General features: G+C 40.8%; 1 protein-coding gene and 1 long non-coding RNA gene across 24 annotated transcripts in view; one reads left to right on the top strand and one right to left on the bottom strand.

Annotated features, from left to right (window-relative positions):
• Positions 1-26102, bottom strand: part of TSPAN4 (tetraspanin 4) — a 414093-nt gene that overhangs the window by 40241 nt on the left and 347750 nt on the right. For 17 of the 23 annotated variants that reach the window (XR_010364871.1, XR_010364868.1, XR_010364869.1 and 14 more), the window contains 2 exons: positions 23989-24180; positions 5933-6007 (listed from right to left, as the gene is read on the bottom strand). Coding sequence is in view for 16 of the 23 variants with exons in the window: in XM_064425143.1 (XP_064281213.1) it covers positions 5933-6007; positions 23989-24180 (267 nt within the window). In the remaining 7 variants the exon portion in view is untranslated. Of the gene's footprint in view, positions 1-5932; positions 6008-23988; positions 24181-26102 lie in introns of those variants that run through there. The other 6 variants (XM_064425153.1, XM_064425152.1, XM_064425142.1 and 3 more) reach the window with 3 other exon arrangements.
• Positions 14677-16406, top strand: LOC135302147 (uncharacterized). The gene is made up of 3 exons (XR_010363853.1): positions 14677-14743; positions 14816-14906; positions 15486-16406. It is a non-coding gene; the product is annotated as an uncharacterized LOC135302147 (long non-coding RNA).

Raw genomic sequence — 26102 nt, 5'->3', positions numbered from 1 at the left:
CTAAATTCCTTATGGAATGAAAGATGTGATGCCTCTTTACACACCCCAGAATTCTTTGCTGTCATTAGCATTTTCCTAGCATTATTTCTTTTAAAGACCCATAAGGTACAAATCAACTTTAACAAGACTTGAGCATATGATTAAATCAGTCACATGGGTTCAAGCATGCACTTAGGTTATGTGCTGAACAGGGAGAGATTTAAACCTATGCCTGACTGCTTTGCTGAAAAGAAGCCAAAGTAAATTGGCTATAATTAAATTCTTTTGATGAAATTTCTGCAACTCCCTATTGTGGGACACCAGTACTGAAATGCTAATAAACTAGTTAAAATTACAAAAAAAAAAGCTTATTACCAAGTAAAATAAACCACAGAGACACTTCAGTCTTTTCTTACTTTATACCACCATTTATATAACATTATTTTGCATTAGAGAAATAAAATACTTGACCAGAGCTAAAACATCTGACTCAAAGAGCAATAATTGCAGTGCATCACCATCCAGGAGGCAATCTATAGATCCCTCCACATCTGCCTGCACTGCTACTGCTGTTGATCCTGAAAACAGCTTCTGGCTATGTCAGCACTCACTGCAAAACCCAAATTCCAGAACACTGCCAGAGAGCAGGTATATGCCCAGAACTGCTTGATTGGTGGACTTGATAATTTTAAAGGTCTTTTACAAACAAACCAAATGGAACTTTAACTGGATAATAAAGCATTAACACACAGAATGCTCAGAAACCATTGCATACATATGCCAGGACTTGCACATCCTCACAGAAATACCAGAGAGAGCTCAAATTGCCCTTGTCCTCTAGAGAGCCTTCCCTGCATACTGACAAGTGCACACACTATCCACACAGATTCTGGTCTGAAATTATCTCAGCCCTGCACAGCAGCAGGAACAGCCCCATTCACTGTGGCAAAGGAGGATACAGGCACCCAATAATTCTACCACACTCAGAGTTCCAGCAGTGAGAAGGGGATGGTGTAGGCAAAGTCAAATGCTGATGGAGAAACACTGCTAGACAAGGGCCATCTGACTGAACAGTGGTGCACTGACCATTCTGCTGGTTTTGCAGGATTTTCCACAGCCTGTTGCTTTCCAGTAACTTAAGACCATCTCTAAACTGCATAAAGTTTGGGTGATCTTGTCTCTTCACTTTAGGCTCTGTTTGCCCACTTTCACCAATGTTAACATGCCCTGTGTGTGCATTTTGGACAGCCTGTGGGCTGTGCTGACTGGGAACATGAGGCACTTCATTACCCAAGGAGACATTTCTGCTGCACTGTCAAATGCAAACATGGAAAACTTTTAAGCTCTCTTGACAGAAGCCCAATGAGAACAAGTTTCTGCAGTAGACTTGTACTAAACTTTATATATGAATAATTCCATCAGGTTTTTGTGAATCCCTCCCTCACACCAGTGAACAGCTCAGCAGGATCTGATAATTTCTGTGAGCAACTGCACATGAGTGCAGCAAGTGGAAGAGATTCTGCTTTTCCATTTCTAAAGTCAAATGTGTAAGAGGTTGTGAGGGCTGAGCTATACTTGAAATCATATCCATTAAATTCCAACCTGCTGTCTTTGTATGGGACGAGGCAAAATATCAATCAGAAATTAAAAAAAATTTCAGTTTCTTTTTAGAAACAAAGCAAGAAATGCATCAATCTAAAGAATATGTTTTGTATAAGACAGCAGCAAAAGCTATATTGGAGCAGCATGGAAAACAAGAACATTTTCACACATTTCATGAAAAACAGAAGTTGCCATTATTTTTCAATCCTCTGTGGGCTATTCTGTGGGCCATTTTCAACACAGCTAAGCAGGCATGGAATTTCGGCTGTAATTTTCACAGGGACCCAAGTGAGTTAATGGCCTAATCTTTATTGAAAATTCTCATCTTAACTTCAAGTTTCCAATAGCAGTAACTGCTCCCATAATCAAATATCATAATCAGTGATTCTTCAGTGCTTTTGTTCTTTCCCGACTTATGTTACTTATGTTGCATGTTATGTTGGACATTTTAAAATAAGAAAAACAAAAAAAACCAAAAACTCAACAACTTAAACCTTCCCCCCTCCCCCACCAAACACAATGCACACAAAATCCAGCCCCACATTATGGTGGTTTGGTTATGTTCTTTCATTTGTGGGTATTACACAGCTCTGCCAGTAAATCATATAAAATGCAGAGGTCTACTGAAAAAACCCACCCATTACAGCTGCAAAAAAGTAAATATAGGTTTTTCTTTTTCTATGCTTCCAGGAGAACCATCACAGTAAAAAGAAATACAGACACTAAAACCAGGAGGATTATACAAGTTAAAACTAGTACAAGACTGTGCATTTTATTAGCATAATTTACATTCTAGCAGGATCCAATCTAGTGTTGAGAAATATGAGTATCCAACCTCTGACAGGATAGGGCTCTGCTGCTTTCCCCTTATCAAATAAAATTAAGGTTAGCCCTCTCAGTACTCTGTGGATCTCTTATAAATACACACAGAGCCTCATATAGAAATGTCAAACTGTATAAAAATGCCAAATGCTGCTCTCCATTGATGGAATCAAAATAAAATATAATAAAGAGAATATTCTGCCTATAGATAGGTAGCCATGCATATAACCATCCACATGACTCCAGAAATGTCACTGGAGCTTGAACTGCTTCAAATGGGGGCATAAATGTAGCCTGAAAAAATACTGCACTCAGTAATGACACCAACCTGCCTTAGTTCTCATAATCACACCAACTCCATTCAGTACCAGCCTCTTGGGCTGGTACTTCTGACCTCAAAAAATTAAAAGCCAACTTTAGGAACTTGCATATGAATGTGTGCAAATGCCAACAGGAGTTTCCAGGTGCCTCAGGTGCTCACACTGAGCTGAAGACAGCCTATGAAACAGTCCCTCTGCTGCTTTGGGAACAGCCAGGACAAAACAAAAGGGCTATAGGTTTTTCCTGACAACCATCCTATAGGAATGCATTCCATCACAGCCCATATTCACTTCTGCAGAAGTCATGAGATTGATATTTTGCAACACAACTAGTCAGGACAGTTGGAGGAATATTGAACAAGGTGTGAGCTCAGGCCCTGCCAAGGAAATTCACAGTGCAGTTACAAGAGACAAGGCACTACCCCTTTTCCTTCCTATACTGTGGATTCCTGAGCTTTCTCCAAGTTCCCCTCTTTTCACAATATCACACTGGATAGCCAGCTCAGAGAAAGAGTTTTCAACTTCAGGGCAGCATCTATCTCATTAAATCAAGACAAACCTTTATCCATCAAGAAAAAATGACATCCTAGGCCATAAGATCAAATTGTCTGTTTAAAAGCTCAGAGAAGACTGAGTCACTAGAATGAGAGGATGAGGCAAATGTTGGGCTTCTCCCAGGCTGACAAATGAGTACAGTTGAGAACAGGTCAGTTGAGGCTGTTGTGAGTCCTAGTTCACCTCCACAGCTGCACACCCTTCCACAGCAAGCGAATAAAACCCCTGTGCCAAAAAACTACCTGTGAATGGCTGTAAAGAACTTTTGCCATGATTCTTTTTAGTAACTAACACAGCACTAAAGCAACAGCCCCAGCAAGGGATACAGAGACAGTGCTTCACTGCCCAGGAGCCCACACACAGCGTCCACACATACATGGATGCACACCTTCCCTGCGGCTGGTATTGCCCAAAGTGATCATCAACAGAGCCCTTCTCTCCTGCACACAAAACTAACCCTACTTTCTTCTGATGGACAAGTGTCAGTGTAGAATATTCCTTCACTGATTTTCCCAGGATTTACATGAATTGAACTACTGTGGTGGACTTGTCTGGATTCACTGTTTCCCATATACATGACAATATTGTTTTTCACATCAGGAAAGCCAGCACAAAAACTCTAAACATGCTGTATGAAAATATTAGTTTTAGGCTGCTGGTGGTTTATTTATTCTGCAGTAGGCAGGACTGCAAGTGTAACACAAACTATTGATTTCCTCAGTATAAGATTTAAAGTCATACAGGAACATTGAGAGCCTCAAATTTGATCATCTGCAATACCCAGACTACAGCAATTTGTTAACTCAGTAAAACTGCACTTGAACTGGAGCCCATATTTTAGACTCTGTTTTGATCTTACAGACAACTGCAGGCCACTACCTCCTGCAGTATGTGAGTCAGAGGAAAGTTAATTTCCTGATCTCTTTATTAACAATCAATAAAACCCACTGCAAACCAACAGGCTGAAGGAGGGAGGGAATCCTTTTGATACTTTTTCACTGTTTTAACCTCTGAAGGGTGAGGACAAACTTACTCTGTGACACACCTGACTGCTTTATGAATAAAAATACTTCATTGGTTTCTTTTCTGTCCTTCATACCCACACATTTACTGATCTATCAGCCTCAACACCAGCCAACAACAGGACTTCTACCAGATAATGACTTGGAATATAAGAAATATTTATTTTATTAACCTAATCAGAAACATTTCCATTTATTTCTTCTGTGTTCAGGACAGAACTTTATTTTAGATCTGTCATTATTTCAGAAACTATTATAATTACTCTTTGTAAAATCTCCTAAGCAGAGGATCTCTTTCATTTCCCAAACCGAATCTAGATTGTCTCCATAATCCCTTTTCATGACAGCTCTCTTCCACCTTTCTCGCACATCTAATAATTTCTGTAACCAAAACTCAACATTATATTCACAGTGAGGCGAATCTGTTATACAATGATATGATAATATTTTCTAAGTGATTTTCTTTCTAAACATAACCAAGTGTTGTGTTTGGGTTTTGGAGGCCCATTGCATATTAAGTAGATGCCTTTACTCCTGTATGACTTCTGCCAAGAGCTGACAAGTAATTCAGAATCCAATAATGCATACAAGTAATTTTAAATTGTCCCTTCTACTATAATTACCTGGCAAGTTAATTCCATGTTCCAGCTACAGAATGCTATAGAACCCAATTCTTTGAAGTCCTTCAGAAGTGCCTCTGACAATCAGTCACTGGTATGACTAATATATAATCACTTGTATCACTAATATACTACTAATTATATTCATAATTTATGCATTAATGAACACAGTGTTGTTTTCGGTGTTGTTTTTTTTGCTATTGTCTTTCCATTCCTAAAGAAAGTGTTTACCACTCATGTACCTGATGAATGTTAATTCATGGTAAAATTTTGTCACCTTCCCTATGATTATTAAGTCTTCAATTGTAAGGGACTTTTGATTTTGATTGAATAAGTAGGTAGCACACAATTATGCCCCTGTTTTGGATTTATTCATGTAAGATTTTTTAAAAGAAAAGGGTAAAGAAAATTTAAATAGGCAATATTGCCTGTACAACTGAAGGAACAATTGTAAAACATAAGGAAAATGTGAAAGCACAAACAAAAGCTGTGTTTATTGAACTTTTATGCATTTACCCTGGCTTTCCACAAAGCTCTAAGTACACATGTGCTGCAAGGAGCAGTGTGGAAAGATAATGAATTTTATACCTTTGCCTGTGCTGAGGACACTTCCTTTTCAACAGTATCAATGTGGCTCTTAAACCATAAACATATTTTAAAAAATCAAACTCGCTCTGATGGGTATCTCTTCCTACATGCTCCTAGTAAGGTTTGTTGGCTTCTTTGCTTTTTTTGTGGGCATTTTTGTGTGGTTTTCTGTTCCCTTTTCTTTTGTTAATGACGGATGCACTTGGCAGTATCTGTGACCTTGAGTTGTACACTTGAGCAAGCAAGACAGCCCAGTCCTGCCAGGCTGCTTATGCATTCTGAGAGAGCTCCTTCTGAGAGGAGTGTCTCAAGGAAGACAGAAGCATGATGCGCATACCAAGCCAAGAGCTTCATGATTTATTTATAGGGAAAAGGGGCATATAAATTTGCTGAAGGGGAAAGAAAAATGAAGAATTTGACTTACCTTGTCGGTGTAGACGAAGAACAGAATCACAACAGTGAGCTCCAACAGAAATATAATTAACAGCATGATAAAAAACTGTCAAGAGAAGAAAGGACAGGGGATAAAACAAAAGCAAAAGCCATCAACATCTATTTCAGCTTTTTCTGGATGCACAGCAAGTACATTCAGCAGATCATGCAGAATGGGGAGTGGGAGTCATACAGGTAGCAGGATACAAAGCTGCTGCAACTGAAAAAGCAGATAACACTGCAGTGTCTGGGCATAGGCATGGCTCATTTATAGCACTGGTTTCAGTAGAACAGCCTAAACCCCCACCAAGAGCAAGCCAGGTCTCTCTTTGACAGCAAACCTCGAGGAGTCTTCCCATGCTAGGTTTTCTTTATTTTTTTCCCCACTGGATATTAGTGATGATATCCAATGCTATCAGTGAAATCCACAGCTCAAATTCCCACCCAAGAGAAGGTAGCCTGGGCCATAAATCACTAAGTCACAGCTCCTTTCAAGGATAATTGTGGGATAAAAGGGGAAGTGAAAGGTGTACCAAGTTAGCTTTATGAGCAGTTTCAGGGAGCTACACAAATCACCCATGAGTTTCAGGTGAAAGGGGCTGATTTCTACTGAAGACATCAAAGCAAAGTTGGGCCACCTCTCTTTCTGCTCATAAGCCATAGAACTGCCTAAAATCCAGGAGTCAAAAGCTTGAAAGACTGGTTAAAAACCTTTTAACTCAGGGATTTCAGGTAGGTTCTCTAAAGCCCTCAGCTCTTTTTTGATTGACTTCAGTGAGAGGAACTACTGGCAATGCCAAATACCTCTGGGAAACCACATCCTATGCATTTTGTTCCCACATTGGATGGATCTGCAGCAGCATCAACACAGCACTTGCACATTTTAGAGTGAGCACTATCAGAGCATTAAAAGAAACTGAGTTTTGCATAGACAGGTAAAGGAGGGAGCAATTTTGGAAACTTTTTAGGCTGAGGCAAAGGTCCAGCTCCCCATAACACAAAATTCACACACTTAGCAACCTGTAAGGGTGGAATTCTAATACTGAGCAACACTGACTTAATTGGAATCCCATCCCCAAGAGAAAAACGCAATTACTGTCTCTTCAACCACAAGGCTGCAAACCTATAAAAGTTTAATAGCTACTAAGCCTTTATCAGAATTTCTGTACTGCCTGGTAAGCCAAAACCAAACCTTTAACCCATGGATTTATGTGACTGAATGGAGGGCAAAAAGTCACAAAGGGGAAAATACTTTTCTTCCCTGGTACAATTACCGTGTCTACAGAAGTCATTGCATTTTGCCCCATGAATCTTAAATTATTTATTTTCAGATTCTCATCACCAGTATTTTCACACCTGCCTGACCCTAATACTGGATCCTATTACTGCCCAGTTTTGAATCACAGACCTCATTTATGCCCATGATCCAAGCTGATTTCCATATCATTACCATCCAACACTGACCTTCTGTATGGCTTTGCAAACCTGTCTTGGTGCAGCTTGCTTATTTTTTACAATTTTAGCCTGCTGCATAGCATTATATGAAACAGGACAAAGCATATCCCTCTTTGCAAAGATGCACAGACACTTTGCTCTATCTATTTGGCTGTAGAGTACTTTTTTGCTCATCCATAAAAGCATCACTTATCCAAAATGCGCATGCGAACACCATTTTCTCCCTGTAAAATTCCCTGGCATAGACAGGATTGCATGAGACAATTTCTAGAACAAAGGAGAAAGACTGTTTGTTACCCATTATATACAGTGATCAGCATTTCCTACCACAGGACCTCAGTTTCATCAGCTTATCATTTTGCCAAACCTTAATTGTCTGTGCTGATATGTTCTGTGCTTGTTTCTGTCGAAAGGATAAAAGCTTTTGGAAGAATGTCAAAAATAGCACTCCAATTACATCTAAGAACGAAGCAGAGCAAAGTATCCTGTTCTTCCCTGGTTAAATTTCTGGTGCTTTAATTTGAAATCCTCTCATACTGCAGTGCTTAGAGCACGGGCCTGACACAGTGCAGCTCAATTTCAGGCACAGAAATTTCAGCCTTTTGTCTTACCCAGCCACAAGTGGATGTTGTAGGAAGGTTATTTGCTTTCAAGAGTCTGAATTTCACACATCACAGACATGAGAGGGCTCAGCAGCTAAAGCCTGGAAATCGTACACCCACATGGTCACACACGACCAGACAAGCCACAAACCATCCCACAGATCTTTTCTGCTCCCGTGGTGCCTTTCTGCCATCTCCCCAAAGCCAATAACCTCCAGCCCCACTTCACAGGACATGATCTGGAACAGGGGACATGTCCGGGAACTGGAATAAAACTTAGGGATCTGTTTTTCCTGTTCTTTCAAGAAAGTATTTTCTCCCTACTCTGCATGCAGCATCATGGAGAGAGTACAGATGAAGCCAGGGAGTGACTGCAGAACAAAGGCTACCCCAAGTAAGTACACTTTTAACAGCAGATGGGGAATGGTTTGGCTTAGGATATGATGTGGCTACAAGTTTTAGAAAAACTGGACCTACAAGCAGCAGACAATCCAGGCAGGAGACACTTGTGTACATAGATACCCAGGAGGAATGAGGTCTTTGAGAGGATGGTGGCCTGGGGAGGACTCCATGCTGGGGCCATGGAAAAAAAAGAGCAAGAAATAGAGTGGCCATAAAAGAAAAACATCCTGCACTGATCCCCATGACTGAGTACAATGTGCAGGGAATGAACTGGAGACTGGCAAAGAGGGAGGAAAGGTGTCTGGAGGGAAGCTTCTCAAGAAGAGGTGTTTTCTCAAGTATGTCATTATTTCTTAATACTAGGAACAGTAATTAAAATTTCATCTTAATTGGTAACAATGCAGTGAAATTTCACATCTCAAGAGTATTTCCCCTTACAACACCAACTCTGCTAAAAGCTACCAACTTCAGACTGGAGCAGAGAGCTGCTCTTGCCAGCTGTGCCACTGTGTCTAGTGAAGGAGGCTAAACCTTCTGACAAGATCCTGACACTGCTCCTGCCTTCCTCAGGTCATACTAGAGAAATAGGCAGGACACTGATGCCCAAAAAGATGTTAAAATTGTGGAGTCAAGCACTCAAAATTTAGGGAATATCAAAATAAAAATCCTCTCAGTGATGGTCATGTATCATGCCTAAGTCTTTCACTACACAGACTGAGAGGGCCCTCCAAGCTGGGAATTTGGTTTCATGCACTGCAAATCTTGGAAACCATACAGTGAACCAAAACTAATGTACATTGTTCAGAAAATGAAAACATAGGAAAGGATTATCCTTTATCTCTATAGAAAAATATTTTGGTTTTATATAAAAGTATAGAGTACCTAATTCTATCTTTTTAAACATTTGGAAGCACTGACAGAGCCCACATGGCTATATCACAGATAACTAAGAGGTATTAGGAATCCCCACATGTGCAGACAGTAGAGACCTGTGCTGAATCTTTCATTACAAATGTTAATTAAGTGAGATCAACCTCAACCCGGAGGCTTCACACTCATCACCTGGTAAAAGCTCCAAGCACTTGCATGTCAGCTCATCTGTCATTCCCCTCCTACAGAAGAGCTGTACCTGAACCCAAACCAACACCTTGGAAAGCAGCAGGCAAGGCTTCAGCCTGTGCTGGCTGCAAAGCAAGTCCTGCACACTGCAGCACATCCTGCTACTCACCAGTGTGAAGTGCAGGCATGGACACATGCACAGCCTGCTCCTCTAGCCCACAGCATCTTCCAACAGGTCATTTTCACTTCCATCCTCAGTATCATCCCAAAGGGAATGATGCCCAGTCTGAGGCCAGACCCAGCTTGGCATATACCATTCAAGTTTAGAAGGAAGAAAGATGAACTCAGTGAAGATTCACAGTACCTAAACCCCCACCACACCTGCTGGAAACTCTCACAGTTGCTTTTCAATGGAGTTCTCTCACTGTGGTGATAAATACTGAGAAGAATAAAATTGAGTTGTGTTTGGTTCACTGGGGCTGTAGGCTATTGGTATAATAAAGATTTATGCATGGAGAAACAACAATCCCAAAGCAAAGCATTCATGTGAAACTCCATAAAAAAAGATTAATCTGACCTTGTACAGAGAAATGTTTTGCCATACTACTTATCAAATAGTGGGATGCAACCCAGCAGAGGTTCAGTGGAGAGCTCCCTACTGCTCAGCTTTTCATAAATTACACCTGAAATAACCCCACAGAAGCTTTGATGAGGAGGGAGGTAAGGTAACACCCTCCTGTCTACCACTGCTGATTTCCAACCCTTAAGAAAACTAAGGCCAGTTTCTCAGCAGCTACCTTTATATTCTACAAAGCCTTTGACTTTCCCACGGATTCTCACTAAAGGTGTATGGAAAAGGAAGTGTGCAACTGCTACCAAACCTACACCATGGATAAGTATCCCCCTCTTGCTGTCACAGAGAAAAGTCTGCTAGAGGAGAGGAGGTCCCAGCTTTCAATTCCATTCCCACTGGATCTGTACCAGGCTTTTGACTCGCTTCCAGTTTTGTTCATTCAGGCTGTTGATACCAATTGGAGAATCAAGAACTGTATCCTGTGTACATCACTTAAAGCACATTTCCATTGCTGCTCACGCAGGCAGAGAACAACAAGTTAAATGTATTTCCCACCCAAACAAACAGGATTCCCTGGTTTCTCAGATGCTTCAGACACCTGTCTCTCAGCATGACTGACATCACACACTAATACACAGGATTGGGTCATCTTCTTCCCCACTGCCTCTCCCTCCCAAATCTTCTCAATAGCAGGATCATGTTGCTCAAATTGCCCATCTCTCCATGTCAGGAGTAGCTGACCTTCTCTCAGTCTCCCAAAGGCAGAAGTGTCCCAACACAATGAAAAGCAAGGTGTGATTGTCTTGTTAGCCTCCTAACATTTTGCTGTGAGACTAGATGTGACATAAATGATGCCAAACTCCAGACTGCTCTGTTTCCACTGCTTGCTGAAGTAATGTTTTTAGTTTTATGGGGGCTGTCTCAGAAGGGGACAGTGGGATCTCAATGTGCCAGACCTGTTTCTCAACCTAGCTCATGACAGGAGACAGAAGCTTCTTGCAAAAAATTATTCAAATCCTCCTCAACAAACATGAAGACCCAAGAGCCAGCTGTTTCTTTTGAACAGTGATACATTCCAAAACAATTTTAAAGTTCATGGCCTAGCAAATATATTGCTTACACGAAACTGCATACAAATTAGCATAACCTTCCTAAGAAACTGAACAAATTACTTCAGTAGACAACCTGTGCTGTTTTCCATCACATTTGAACAGCCTGCAAGGTGGACAGTTGAGCTTCTTTTCTGACAGACACTATGAAGTACAACACATGAGCAGGGCTCCTGGAAAACGTTCCAATAAAATAACTGCCCTCCACCTGCATCAGCTCCCAGGATGAAGAGACAAAAAACTGGAAAAATTACAGCCAGTCCTTCCTCTGTAACATTAACTGTGAGTTTGGTATGGTGGTGATATAAATGATACAAGCATTTTGCCTTTTAGTCAGGCTGGATTACCAAATCTAGACTGATCATCTTTAATTTCAGTATTACATTTCACTTCCTAATGAATACACACCTCAGCAGAAGAAATTACAGACAATTCTTTGGGGTAAGATAGTTGGTCTTCATGGCCTGGAAGGATTATTAATCAGTCTGCCTGGTCCTGATGTGTACACATATAAATTTGGTGCTCAAGAATGAACCAGCTCTGGCTGCTGGAAGACAGAGTCTCTCAGAATGACAGAAACACACACAGGGTGTCAGTGACCGCTGGAGACCACCTGGTTCAACCCCTTCCTAAAAGCTGTACAGAGCTATGCTCAGTCACCTTAGGAGCATCTCCAAGGATGAAGATGGACAGTCACCCACAGACTCACTGACTACCTTCTTCCAACACTTGACTATATTAATGATAAAAAAATAACAAAAATATTTCACATGTCTAATTGGAATTTCCTTTGGTTCTAACCTGGGCCTGTTATCTCTTGTGTCATCCCTGTGAATCCTTCCAAAAGCTCTTTTTTCCTTATATTGTACTACAAGGAGTTGAAGACAAAATATACTCCCTGCTTTAATTTCTTAAGACAGAACAAACCCAGCTCTCTCAGTCTTTCCTTGCACATCAGGTGCCGCACAATCATCACAGTGGCTCCCCACTGGATCCCTTCCCTTCTGATATTCATTTGTCTCTCCTACTGGGGAGCTTTAAATTGGGTTAAGCACTTTAGATGTAGCTTGTTCTTATTCTGAGAGAAGGTGTCATTGCTTCTCTACGTCAAGAAATGTAAAGGAATGTGGGACTTGGTATAGCCCAGAAAGACCCAATTACTACATTTATCATTTTATTCTGATTTGAGACAAAGGTATATTTGAAAGATCTCTACTTGATTTTTAGATTGTAATTTGATATGAACAGAAATACTGTCAAAGGTAACCTCACATCCTGCACATATCCTTCCCTTCTCATCCTATATTTAATATTGAGGGTTAAATAGTATCTGTCCTTTTTGAATAAATTATGTCAAACCTTTCCCTCCTGTCATGGACAGAAATTGAGCTCTATCACTGCTGAAACCAGGACACCTAGAAATTTGCAGACATCCATTTTAAAGTCAGAAGAAGTTAATGTATTTTATAGGAGCCACACTTTACTGTGCTGCTGAAAATTTAAAGTTTTCCTCAAATTTAATATGCTTTGTAATTTTTCTGTCATTTTATAATGGGTTATATTATTTATATTTAAATATTATTTAATGGATTGAGTGAAGATATCTCATTACTATGGTTGGCACTGTTAAAATCTTTTATCTTCCTGCAGAAGTGCAGCATCTCCATGCCCAACCTAATTATGACAACAGAAGCATCAACAAACTTTGATGCATTAGTCGAGCATCAAAAAGGGCAACACTGTCAGAGGTTCTGAATGCTATAAACTACTGACAAATTTACTGCATATTACACACTTTGGAAAAATTCAAGCCACCTAAAAAAAAATCTGAATCAATGCCACAATTGCCACTGAGATACCGAAAGAAAGAACTCCAGGTACTGGAGAACCACCCACTCTTTATATAGGTCCTGTATTTTGCCATTGTTGGATCTGGCTTTGTAAGCAGAGCAATATGAAGTTCATCCTCGAGCATTTTCAGACTTCCCAGAATAGCTTTTTAATAACATATTGGTACTTGACTTTTACAGAACAAAAACTCATATGGTACAGATTTTGTCAGCACTCAAAAAAACCCCAATGAAACTTCCACTTTCGAAAGTAAAAGTGTTCAATCAGTATCAGTAGTTCTCACAAGAAGTTTGATTTATCATAATTCCCTGAAGGCATCTTGATCTGATATATTAATAGGGACTAGGAACATTACAAAAGATTCTCTTCTTTCCTTTTTAAATTTCCTTTGATTTTCTTTTCCAAGGTACTGAGCAAGGAGAGGAGAACAAAAGAGAAAGTGCAGTGGGAATTGCACTTAGAAGTGCCTTCCTCTGCAGCGTGGAAGACTTGTACAGAAAAAGACAAAACATTGAACAAGAAATGACAGGACAGTGCCCAGACCTCAACAATAACTGGAATTACAGTCAACAAAATCCCAGTGTATTAATCCCCCACATGAACTTCAGAGCCAAAGGGAAAGGGCAGTTTGTTTCCACCAATTTCCATCACAGTGGATTCTGATTACACATCCCAGTACCAAAGGTTTTGCTGACACTTGGTCTGAACACTCCTTTTATTAGTTCCATGCACTTGCTCCTACTTACCACTCGTTGCAGCACCACAAATGCTTCCTTTCTGTCCACAGCATTGATACTCCTTGAATACTGGAGGATTTATGGTCCCATCTGAGCCCTCTCTCCCCCATGTTGTGCATATTTAGCTCTTTAAGTACTTCCTTGGAAGTAAATCTCTTTAGTCTCACAATCATTTTTTTCAGCATAAAAATGATAAGTTTGCTCATAAACTGTAAAAAGGCAGTAATGTATATGAGCAAACTCACGAACAGAAACTCCATTATGTAAACGTCATGTATCCAAATTTGGTTCATCAGCTATTATTCTCTGGAAGCCTTAATGGCTAATTCATTCTGATTGTGACAAAGCCTTTCATGCCTTATGCCTGCTGGATATATAGTACAGCTCTGTTTATGTTTGGACTATATACTTTATGAATGTGCAAAAACTCCTGCTGATCAATAAAGCTCAAAGAAATCTGCAGTAATTATTTCTGGGAAAATATACAACATATGCAGCCTTAACACATTAACAGTGTTTCATTTTAGTCTCATTACTGCTTTCAGTTGGAATCGTTCAGTCTTACTGCATTAGTGAGTGAGAGTTGAGAGACCTGATATTCCCATACTATGCATCAAAGGATTTTAAGTGGTATTTTATGACATCTCTAGTATCTTTTCGTATTCTACAAAAACTGACTCAAAATCAATGAAGTGTCATCAAATAGCAGCAAGGTATCACTCTCCTGTCACAACAGAGGGTGGGTGTAGGCCCTTTAGCAGACCACAGATTCCTCAGCACTAATAAAGGTCTCGCTGGCCTTTGACTTTTATAAGGGTTGCTTCATTTCTTCTGCAAACATAATGCAAAGGTGTGACGTGAACTGGTGTGATTTTACACCAGTCAGGAGACAAACTCATCTTACTTGTGAAGTATGAGTGGATGAGGAAAAAAATAAAACATCAGAGTAGCTCTTTCAAGTCCCCATGCCACTCCACTCATGAGAAAGCACCTGCTTGAGTCCATCTAACACAGGTAAAGGGATACAACTAAAAGGCTCTGGCTTGGGTTTAATCCAACCTACTCCATCTATGTTCTTATTTCTAGGAGTGTCAAAACAGTGCCTAGAAACTGTGGTGTATGTGTAAGTGAAGGAGATGGTGAGAAGAAGATGGACAAGGAGAAAATAAGGGATAAGGTAGAGTATTTTGTCTGTATTTAAATTCTACTGCTGGTTTTACCCCCAGTTTAGGGTTCTCAAATGTGCTACACAGAAGCAGCTGCACCAGATGCACGTATGTTAGTCTTGCAGTAGCTTAAAAAATGAAGAAGCAGGCAGTGTGGCCTATCTAATTCTGCCTTTTAGCTGGTAATACTGAGGGTCTGAAATACCTGTAACATCAAATCAACTCTGGCTGTATCTTGTGTGGCATCAGTGATTTACACAGACTAGCTTCCATTTCTTTACCTCCCGAGTTACATTTTTCTGAGGTTCAGGTAATTTTACTCCTTATAGAGAAAGAAGTCAATGTTGCTCTTCATTTTAGGTTGCATTACTAAGGCGGGTAAAAATAACAAAAGAATGATTTGGAATAAAAGCACACATGCTGCTTTACTAAGCCTATTGTGTTCTATCCAAGGAGATAATCTTATTATTAGGAAGAAAAAAAATAGCAAATGTTATGCTCAAAAGTGACATGAATGTCTGGGCTGGCAAGGAGCACACAGGTTACCTGTCATTTACTTTCAAAATGGGACTAATTCTCTTGTCTTTCAGCTCTTGCAGGTGATCCTATGTCTGGATCTGGAAATGGCTCAGAGCCAGGCTTCTTTTGAAGAACTTCTGGCACATGAGAGTTGTTTGAATGCTGAGACAAAAGATGGGAGAAGGGACACTCTGTAGGTGACAGGAGAACTTGAGCCTGCACAGACTGTCAGAGAAGCTGATATTACTAGTAGACTTTAACCAACAAGGAGTTAGGAACTCAAACACTGATGGCCATTTAAATAAACAGATTAATCCTTCAGCTGATCTGATTTAGTACAGCTCCCCTGACTCCTGCAGTTTGGTGCTGCCACACTCTGTGATGACCATAAAGCAATGTCTTGGCACTACAAAAAGAAATGGGGACATTGGGGAAATGTTCTTCCCTGACCTAAGAGGCTCCCCAGGGAAGGGGCTCTCCAAGCCAGTCGGAGTGTCTGGATGACACTTAGCTGTATGGTGTAGTTTAGTTCGGTAGTCCTGCAAGGAGCAGGTAGAAGGACTCAATGATTCTTATGGGTCCCTTCCAACTCAATACTGTGTGATTCTGTAACTCAAAGCTCATCAGGCATTACTGGTATTGCACAGTCTGTATCACAGAATTAAATATACTCTATGAGGTAAGCCCTTCCTACACATTGACCCTAGGATCAAGTCTAAAACCAGGAGAGAAGGAAACTTCATTCTTTCTCTCCTCAGTTCCCAGATCCTTTGATTAAATGCTCCCAGAACTGAAGAAAAGAAGGGAGGAAAGGGAGGACTCAGACAGGCTCCATCCCCTCACAAGTTTCAGTACCAGCCAAATGGAAGAACCTAAAAACTGAAAGACAAGGAGGAGCAGATTCTTCACAACAGAGACAACCAAACCAGGGGAGATTGGTGCTCAGTACTTACAGTCCAAGCAGGCAGCAAGCTGGAATTTCACATGCAACACAGCACTACACAGAGGAGTGATATACATCATGTGTAACACTCTCAGGCTGTATGTATGGCATCTGTCATGTCTCTGCATTACTTGCTTGCTGCTGTGACTGCAGCCAGCATTTCCCTGATTTTGCTAGCTTGATTGCTAAAACACCAGCTCATGTGCTAAACAGGAATGAGAATCTACTGCTGGATCTGTAGCATTAAATTACTGAGATGAAGTCATTTACAGGCTGTTTCTTCTTCATTTAGTTGCTCTGAAATAAATTCCCTGTCACCAATGAAGTTTTAACTGTCAGCTCTCTGGATCCAGTGATACTGTTGAAAACAGTGGGGTTTTTTAGTTTCCTTTTCTTCCTACTCATTAACTTCTTCCTTATTTTCTTTATGGCTGTTTCATTTACAGATAAGCTGGCTGTAGTTCAGAAAACTCTCAACAACACAGTACAAAACACCATGGGCACTCATTTTCCCCTTGGACTATTCCATAAATGAGAATCTTTTGATATCTGGATAGTCACACAGCATCAGTGCATTCCACAGCTGGTCCTGACCCAATATCAAGTTTTAGTTTTCATTTTATTCATCCCAGCAGCTGTGATGAACTACTTGCTTATTAACACAAAGTTATCATTTCAATTAAACTGAACACACAGATCTGCCTGTTAATGATTATTTTCCTTCCCCTTCTCATTAACCATTGTTTCAGCTTTTCTACAATAAAAATCAGGGTTATCCACAAATCAGGATATATCAGAATAAAGGGAAGTGGGTGTATCTAAGCCATTTTGTTAATCTTCTTAATTAACACAATTTTGTTAATGCTTGATGTTATGGAACATACCCAACTTTGGTGCTTTGTAAGAAGGCAGCTGGCTTCAGATAATCAGGGAGAAATCAGCATTTGTCTGTTTCAAGCCCTTCCCCCCTTCTAATTTATTCTTGTGTAGGTCATACGTGGAGAAGGATCCCCTCATCCTCTACCTCTTTTGACTAGATTATTTGCCATGCTGCATCCCAGCCAGAGCAGGAGAATGTGTTCTTGGAACCAAATCATTGGAGGGAAAAAAAGTGCCACAAAATCTGAGGGTGAAATAAAGAACTACATATGAATCTTATCTCCTGTTAGGACACAGGTTATTATTTAAGTTTCAATTGTCTGGAAATGTTGTATCTAATACACGTGTGCTGTAACAATCAAATAGAGATGAAAATCTTTCCTTCACACAAGACCTCCTACTGGTTTTTATGAGTATTCCTATTATTTCCTGGACCAAAAGTAAGTCCCTATTTGCAAAAACATACGCACTAGACCATGTTCACAGATCCTTTCCAGCAGCTTCTCTAAATGTTCTGTTTCACATCTAACTGAAGGCAGTGGTACAATTAGGCTGATCAGCTCAGCTGGGACAGCCTACAGTGTTGCCCACGGAAAACAGCTAAGTCTGCCAATTATCATTTTCAACAAAACAAAAAATTGAGAAATAATTTTGTTTTGGGAGATTTAATTTTCATTTGGACACAATACATATAATAAAAGAAATCAGAATTACCATTACTATTATGGAAACATGGACTAAATGCTTTTTAAAGGTCACTGAAGCACACAGGATGGCTTGATACATTCTGATGTAATCACAAAAAGATGATGAAGGCACTGAGTTGAGATTTAGATAATTTGGGTTTGCTCCATGGCTCTCTCACAATCTCCCAGTGCAACCCAGGCAAGGCACTTAGTTTCACTTTGCTGCAGCTCCCTGTCTAACGAGAATAATAATATTTTCCATTTGTCTTATCTAATTAGACGGTAAGCTCCACTGGTCAGGTTCCTCTGCTTACCAGGAGCTTTATACAGAATGAACATCCTCATGGGCTGCCTGCAGGGGATACTGTAATACAGGTAATAAATTATATAACCCATCGTGATTTAAAGTCTGGCACTGAGACTTTTAACCTGGACTATCCATGGGATAATGAATGACCTTTTTCAGGGCAAGCATACAAATATAGATACCTGCTAAACACGTCCAAAAGGCAGAGAATTCAGGCAATTTAGCTCTTCAAATACAGATCTTAAGCAATTAACCTAAAAGATAATGTTTACACAGACCCTTAAGGATCAGCTGGGTCAACATCTGAGCATTGAAGTACTTAATCAGGCATAAATCTCTTTAGCATAGAGAAATGGTCTGTTCAGGTGTACCTACAGCACCTGCCTGAAGTCAGCACTATGATCAAGCCACCACAACTGATTTTGTGTTTGAGTGGCAGAGCAAAGTGGTGCCTCAGCTTCTGCAAGGATCTGCCTTCAGCAGGAAAGCACAGTGCAGTGGGGTTAAGAGCACACAAGCTCTTTTTTTTTTTTTGTTAAAATTTTGTTAAAATTCACAAAGATGATGCATATGGCTAACAGCCCTGATGCATATCAGAACTGTATGCCAATTTCAAAGGGAACACCAGCAAAGATGGATTCCTAATTTCATATCAAGATAATCCACAGAGATTTGCAGTACAGCTACATGATCCAGCAATGCAGGACGAAATACCTATGAAAAAACATCAATAGAAGTCCCTAAATTAATCTCCTCAAGTCAGACTCCTGGATTATTATCTCTGTCACTGGTTCAGGACACTGACACAACCCATCAGAACACAGCTGCCATTTTCTAACTACAGCTGGGTTTGTAGCAGAGGGACATCCATCATACAGTCTTGAGCAATAGTACTTGCAGAAATGTTAAACAAGTCTTACTGAAGCAGGAAAGCACTGTTTGCCTACTTCATTCAACAATTTGCATCTATATTCAGATGTAAGATTATATATACCAGGTTGCATACTTATCTCAAGAATGCCTGTTGCTTTGATTTCCCTAGGGAAATCTAATAATGGAAAAGTTTCTCTTCTTTCACATTGTAGCTGGAGCAAATACGAATCAGTGCAAATACCCATTTTTTGTTCACTGACATCTTAGAATGACAGCTGTAAAATTCACCCTTATCTATGTATTTTTGCAGAATGCATAGAATGGTTGATGTTCCCTTTTATTTTTTTTTTCTTTACACTCTTAGATTTTCATATTATTCTATTCCTCTGAATGCAGAGAAATAGGAATAGGCCTGTTTCTTAAGAGACTAAGGAAGCACTGACTTTACATTTTCCTGACTATACATTGCTACTAGGTAAAGCATATCTGCAGTGGACACCAGGTAATTCCTTTCTAGTCAGTAAATCTTGAAGCTTTAGACTATCTAAACTCTCAATTCAGAGACTTAATGTGGATCCTCCAGAATACTGCACACAGCTGTGCTAAAATCTCATTTACAAACTGAAATTTACTTCTGCTTTTGATCTCCTTTTCCCACTTGTCCTCTACTTCTCAAACCACTTGGTCTGTTCTCCCTTCTTTCAAAAGTCATTGGCAAATGCCAGAATTAAGTAATTACTAACATTCACACCTAACACACAGCAGCCTAATACCAATAAGCTTACAGGTGTGCTCTGACAAACCAATACAAATGCCATATGTGCAGAACACAAAGATACATGATCAGACTCTCATCTGCTCTGCACCTTAAGTGTATGAAATGTAAATAGGCTGAAATGTCTCTATGATACTGCTCACTTTTCATTCACTCAATCAAACTCTGTGGGAAATCTCATCCCTTGTCACATCATCAAACAGTAGCACTACTCCAAAGGCAACACCTTCCACAAATATCCTGTGTCTACCATCACATAAACTTCTGCTCCTCCAATGCAGGTGGGCTGAGCTTCCCCCCAACTCATTTTAGGATCCCCAGAGTGCTCCATGCCTCCTGCAGTATCTCGAATATCTTCCTCCAAACTGCCCACCCCAATAACAGCAGCACATGCCCTCAGCTAGTAACTACCACAGGCTTTCCTCCTCCTTCTGCTTTTAGGAAGCAGAGCAAGAAGTGCTTCTGCTGTATGGGAAATTTGTCTTTCCAGTTCTTGCAAATCAGACTCCCAACAATCCTACATGAGGATGAGGTGCACTATGGGATATATGAGCAAGCTGAGGTCCAAATTACTCTTGGTTAAACCAGGCATGACCATGTAGTTTGTGGGTTTAAAATGCCACAAGTGTCTTCAAGGAGATCTTAAGGATGTGATTTCAGAGTAGGTTGCAACAGGAATACAGTACAAGCAAAGCATTCCTATCATCTTTACTACTGTCTGTGGTCATACTTAACATCCCAGGCTGTGTGGAGCCAAGGAAAAGGGGAGGTCAGTGAAAACTGCTACTCACTCAGAGATACACAGCAATGCTTTGCTCAATGGAGTGATGCCTGGTCTCACGTATGCAGGATATAACAAAAGTATCTGCCAACCCACCATGATAACATCCCTAGCTATTCCCCCAGCTTGGATTTTTCCACTTTCACTTTTTTTTGTTCACTCCAAGCCTCACTTCATCAGACTGTTGTACAGAGACTGCTGAAACACACAATGTATGCAACATTCTAGCTTCTACTTCTTGCTTTCCTTTTCTTTGCATTTCCATTAATAACTTTTCCATGCTTTTAAGCCCACAACATATCTGTTACAACTGCCTGCAAACCTTGTTAACTCCTGTCTGTCCCAGTTCCCTAAGTTTGTTCAGTGCTCTGAGTAAATCTGGTCTAGTGAAAGGTGTCAGGGGAGTTGGAATTAGATGATGTTTAAGGTCCTTTCCAGCTCAAACCATTCTGGGATTCTAGTGCTGGGGCTCCACAAATATCAGGAGGTGAGGGCAAATTACCCAAATGCATTATCTAGGGACTAGTGCAACACAACCAAACAGCCTCCATCTTCCCCTCTTAAACACCTGTGCAAACAGACTTCAGTTGCTCAATTCCTACTTTCAAAGCTCCTCTTTCAAATGGAATAAAACATTACAAGAAGTTAGCTAAAGCAAATGCTTCACAGGAAGATACGGCAGCAGCATCACACACAAACTAGACAACTCACTCAATGAGTGGCTGTCACACTTGTGGCAATGCCTTCTGGAGATATAAATTCAGTTCCAAAAGCAACCTTAGCTACTACCAGGAGCAAGGCCAGATGTTAAGTGGCAGCCAGGGAGATGTTGAAAGCAGTGTAAGGACTTGATCCAGGAGCAATTGTTAAACACTGTGTGTGTCACACAAAGCTGGGAACACTTAGGAGCTTTCTCTTTACAATCTAGATGGTAAATCCTATTGCCAGCCAGCTGCAACAAAACAACCGTCTTTAAAAAAGCAGACAGGGCATTTTCAGGGCTATTTAAAAACCCAGAGATATTCAGGGAAGACATAGTTTTCATTGTGGCAGAACACTGTTGGGAACACCTGTGGAATAAGAAAAAAATGAAGGAATGTAGCAACCACACACCCTAAGAGCAGCCCTGGTTTGATATTCAGCAATTTCTTGAATGAAAGAATTTGTTTTGCTATCTGTGTTACATAGAAAAATAGGAATACAAACCCAAATGTCCCAGATCTAAACTTGAAAGTAGGTGAAATAGAATCAGAAATCTGGGGCAAGGAAGACTAAGGACAAACCTGCATGATAAGGCTTATGATCCCAGAAACAGGAGGTGCTACCACCATCCATTTCTCTTCCAAAGACATAGGCACAACAAAAACAACTCAGAAGAGCTCAAAAATCTCCCTGGTACTTACTGACAGTGAGAAAGTACCAATGCAATGCAACGTGGGAAGTTACTCTAGACTGAATAAAAACTGAATTGAATGTGGCCTAATGAAATTGTATTTCAACCCTCTACAGTTGAGCTTATTCAGAATTAAAGTAGCTATAATCAGCTCTAACATAACTCAATTTTGAAGAAAATTGAGTAAAATAGAGGCCACAGTGAATAGCTACAGTACAGAAAGGTAAGGACAGGCAGACAGAGTGAAATGTGGGTACCAAATCAGATCAAGCTTCCCATTCTCCTGTGCAGAGAGCTCCTAAATGAATTTGGATTCCTTTGCACTACTTAACTGGATCCATCAAGTCCAGTCCTTACGTCAGGCACTGAGGGACACTGGGCTCTGAGAGCTGTGCAGTGTGTGAGCAGGAGCAGTACCTGCAAGCGTTTCCATCTCTCATGGATGCCCAGCTCGGGGGGCTGAAAGCATTCACCCTACGTGGCCAATGATGGCTGAACAAGGGAGTCTCTGCCCCTGCCAAAAGAACAGGTGAAGGACAAAGAACCACAAGAGATAAAAGCCTTAAACTCTTCCAGTACTGAGGACTGCCTGCCAGATCCTGACCTGATCCTGACACACAAGCAGGCACTGCTCACTGCTGTCACACCCAGGCTAGGCTTGCAGGAAAGCACAAAGTAGGTGATTAATTTTGCACATATAAGCTATACCATTAGACTTTGCACCCTGTGGGCTCCTGCTGTATTGGCATTGAAGCTGTAATCCATTACATCTGTCTGGGCACACACTTCCTCCACAAAGTGTGTATTTATAGGACTGTTAAAAATGTCAAGGACTTTCAGCTTCAGATACTGACTTCAGCCTTCCCAGTTTAGATTTGCACTCACATAACTGCCTTAATTTCCATTTATATTGTTCCTTTTAGTTTCAAGCCACATACATAGCCTTTACTAGCCTAGACTGACTACTTCTGCCTAAAAATCAGCAGAAACAACTGATTAAGGCAAGGGCCTGGAAAAAGTCCACTATTGAGGACTCAGTCACTTAAGAGATTTGGGGGCTTGTGTGCCTTAACTCATTCTGTAGTTCCCAGGGGAAAAAATTAATATGTGAAGCACAATAAGGAACAGCCTTTTACAGAGGCAACATCACATGACCAGCTGAACCACAGCTCCTCTCCACTCTGAGGTTTGCCAAACCCCATGGTGAAGTCCTAGATTTAAGCAGCGAGATCACCTCACTTCCTGTTCCTCATCTGAACAGGATGCAAAATACACACTAACACCAACTACAGATGGTATTCACTGCTCCTGAATTTCACTTTTGAGTGGCATCAAATTGCATTTTGATAAAATACACCAGGGATGTGGCTCAAGCTTCTGTGAAATCATGGACAGCTGGCACCTTATTAATCTTTGATTTCACAGCAGTCTTCTTTTGCTGACACCTTTGCTTCCTGAAATCTCAAGCTTTTGGACAGTTAATGGCTGGAAAAACCAGCATTGTCAAACCTGACGGTCTTAATTGTCAATTTAAACCAAAATCAACCTGTTTCCTGCCTGCATTGATGTTTCTGCCCAGGACTTCAGATAATCAGTGCCACTAGGGCAAACATTTGGAGTGGATTGCTATCAAACCTGAGTGAAAAAGACACACTAAGAAAGATGTCTTCACAAAACCCTTCCTCTTCTCTGAAGAGTTCAAGGAAACCTCCACCATCACTAACAATTCCCCCCCTGCAGGTCTCATCCTCCATGGACAGCGTGGTCAGGAATGACCTGCAGCTCCTCGGAGCGAGTATCAAAGCCCATTTCACACACCACTCATGTCTCATCCGTGTCAAGTGGGCAGCTTCTGCTGAGATGCAGGTCACTGCAGCATGCATTGCAATAGCACCAGCATCACAAGACAGCAAACACTGCAGCAGCTCAATACTCACACTCAGCAGGAGGCACTTGTTTTCTTTGATGGCACCTATGCAGCCCACGAAGCCAATGATCATGACAAACGTCCCTGTGACGATCAGCAGGTTGGCAGCTGACAGGGACGGGAAAGAAGAGGAGAGGGTGGCAAAGTTCCCTTGGGTAACAGCCAGCCAGATGCCTACACCAAGGATTCCACAGCCTCCCAACTGGGAAAACAAAGAGAAACAAAGAAACTCAGTTATTGTAGCCAAGCAACCCCAGATATAAAACCACGTCAATATGGCAGTAGAACGAACCAGCTTTCACATCTAGTAAGAAATTATTTCTCCTTATGACATTTTCAGTAGGAGAAACAAAGGAGAAAGTAAAAAAACAAATACAGAGAAGTCATCAGTAAGATGCAATACTCAAAAAGTCACAGATTTCCTAAATCAAAGACAGAACCTCCAAACCAGATCTTTTGCTCTCTAGTTAAAAAGCAGATGCTGAGTAAAGGATAAATTCCCAAAGGATCAGGTCTTGAAGGGATTGAAAACATCCCTGTCCTATTTAGATACTTTAGAGAACTGCCCAGAATGGCTGAAGCATTTTCAATTCCCCATTCTTCCCATCCCTATACACTGTCTCTCATCCCTGACACATGCCATAAACAAACTTTGCCAGAACATTCCCCCAGCAGGACACTTCATACTTCTTAGTCCTTGTATAAGGTCAAGCCTCTCCTGGAAGCAAGAGAGCATTTAGAATGTAAGGCAAAGAGGATTTTGCATCACTATTGAGTCACACAGTACAGCATCACTTAGGTTTCTTTCTTTCCTGGTCTCCCTTTAAAATAGCCAATTTTTATTGAGTTTATAATTGCACTTTATTATCCAAATCAATTAAAGGCTTGGAATGAAATTGTGTTCATAGAGTAGTAAGCCAGACATATGCAGGAGCATATCCACTAAATACCTGCATAAAGTGGATGAACATAAGGCAGCTCATGAACCAGGGAAGGAAAAAGATAGAGCTAATCCTGGGGCAGAGCTAAACCTCAGAAATGAAACACAGAGGAGAAACACAAAAGCCAAAGCAATTTCTTATACTAATTACTAAGGTTGTCTCTTAATACCACTGAATTCCTCCCCAAATAACAGGCAATAAAGGCAGCTGTGTTTTAAGGCAGCACTCCTCACCCCAGCTGCAAACCAGTCTGTTTTGTTCAGGGCTAAGGAACCAAACCATACCTCACGTCAGTGTACCTGAGCTGCACCTCTCCACTGAGAGAAAGCAAACCCCAAGACACAGGGACTCAAATCCCCTCATTTAGAAGTCTTTGCATATTGCAGGCATCCCCACATCACTGTATTCAACCTTTCACAAGTACCCCCTTACAACTGCCATGGAGGGACAATCCATGCCCTGACCTGCAACACTGGAAATACCACCCCTCTACTCCCACTTACAGAGCATGATTGTTAACATTGTGTAAAATTATTAAAGAATAATCAAGGGAGAGGAGGGGGAAGAATAATAGGAGACGGTAACCCACAGAAAATCATTTAGGCTAAGGGAGGGGATATAAAGAAAAGCTATCATCAAGATATAAAGGAAAGTCATCATCAAGTTATAAAAAAATGGAATCATATAGGAACAAATTCCCTAAAGAGGAAATAAAACTCTGAAGGTCTACTGAACAGAACAGCACCAAAGGAGATATATAAATACCTAAGCCAAAACCAAGCTGGTCAGAGTACTGAAATACAGTTAGGAATAGCACTAAACTGGATGAGGAATGGGATGGAAAGCAGAAGTGCACTTCTGCCTCTTCAGCTTGGTGCTCAAGATCAGCCTCAGAGCTGCAGGCATGGCAATTGTTTAATTGCTCAAACAGCCCAATTAAGCCTAATGAAGGCAGATGCCCAAGAGCAGCAGAGCCATGACCTTGCAATACATTTAACTCTTCAGTTCTTTGTTCTGAAGCAACACCAATAAGAGGCAGCTTATTTCATCACCTTTCATGCTCCCCTTGCTGCTACACTGCTTTAAGTGGTACCAGCACCTAAAACCATTACTTGTATTGCAGGAGGTGGGTCTCACTGAGGATGCTGTAAAGGCAAGACCTGCTTGCCTGCTCCTCCATCAT

Source organism: Passer domesticus, chromosome 6, assembly GCF_036417665.1.
Source record: "Passer domesticus isolate bPasDom1 chromosome 6, bPasDom1.hap1, whole genome shotgun sequence".
NCBI classification, from domain to species: Eukaryota; Metazoa; Chordata; class Aves; order Passeriformes; family Passeridae; genus Passer; species Passer domesticus.
Note: the sequence above shows the minus strand (reverse complement) of the source record. Positions and strands in the feature narration are given on the sequence as shown.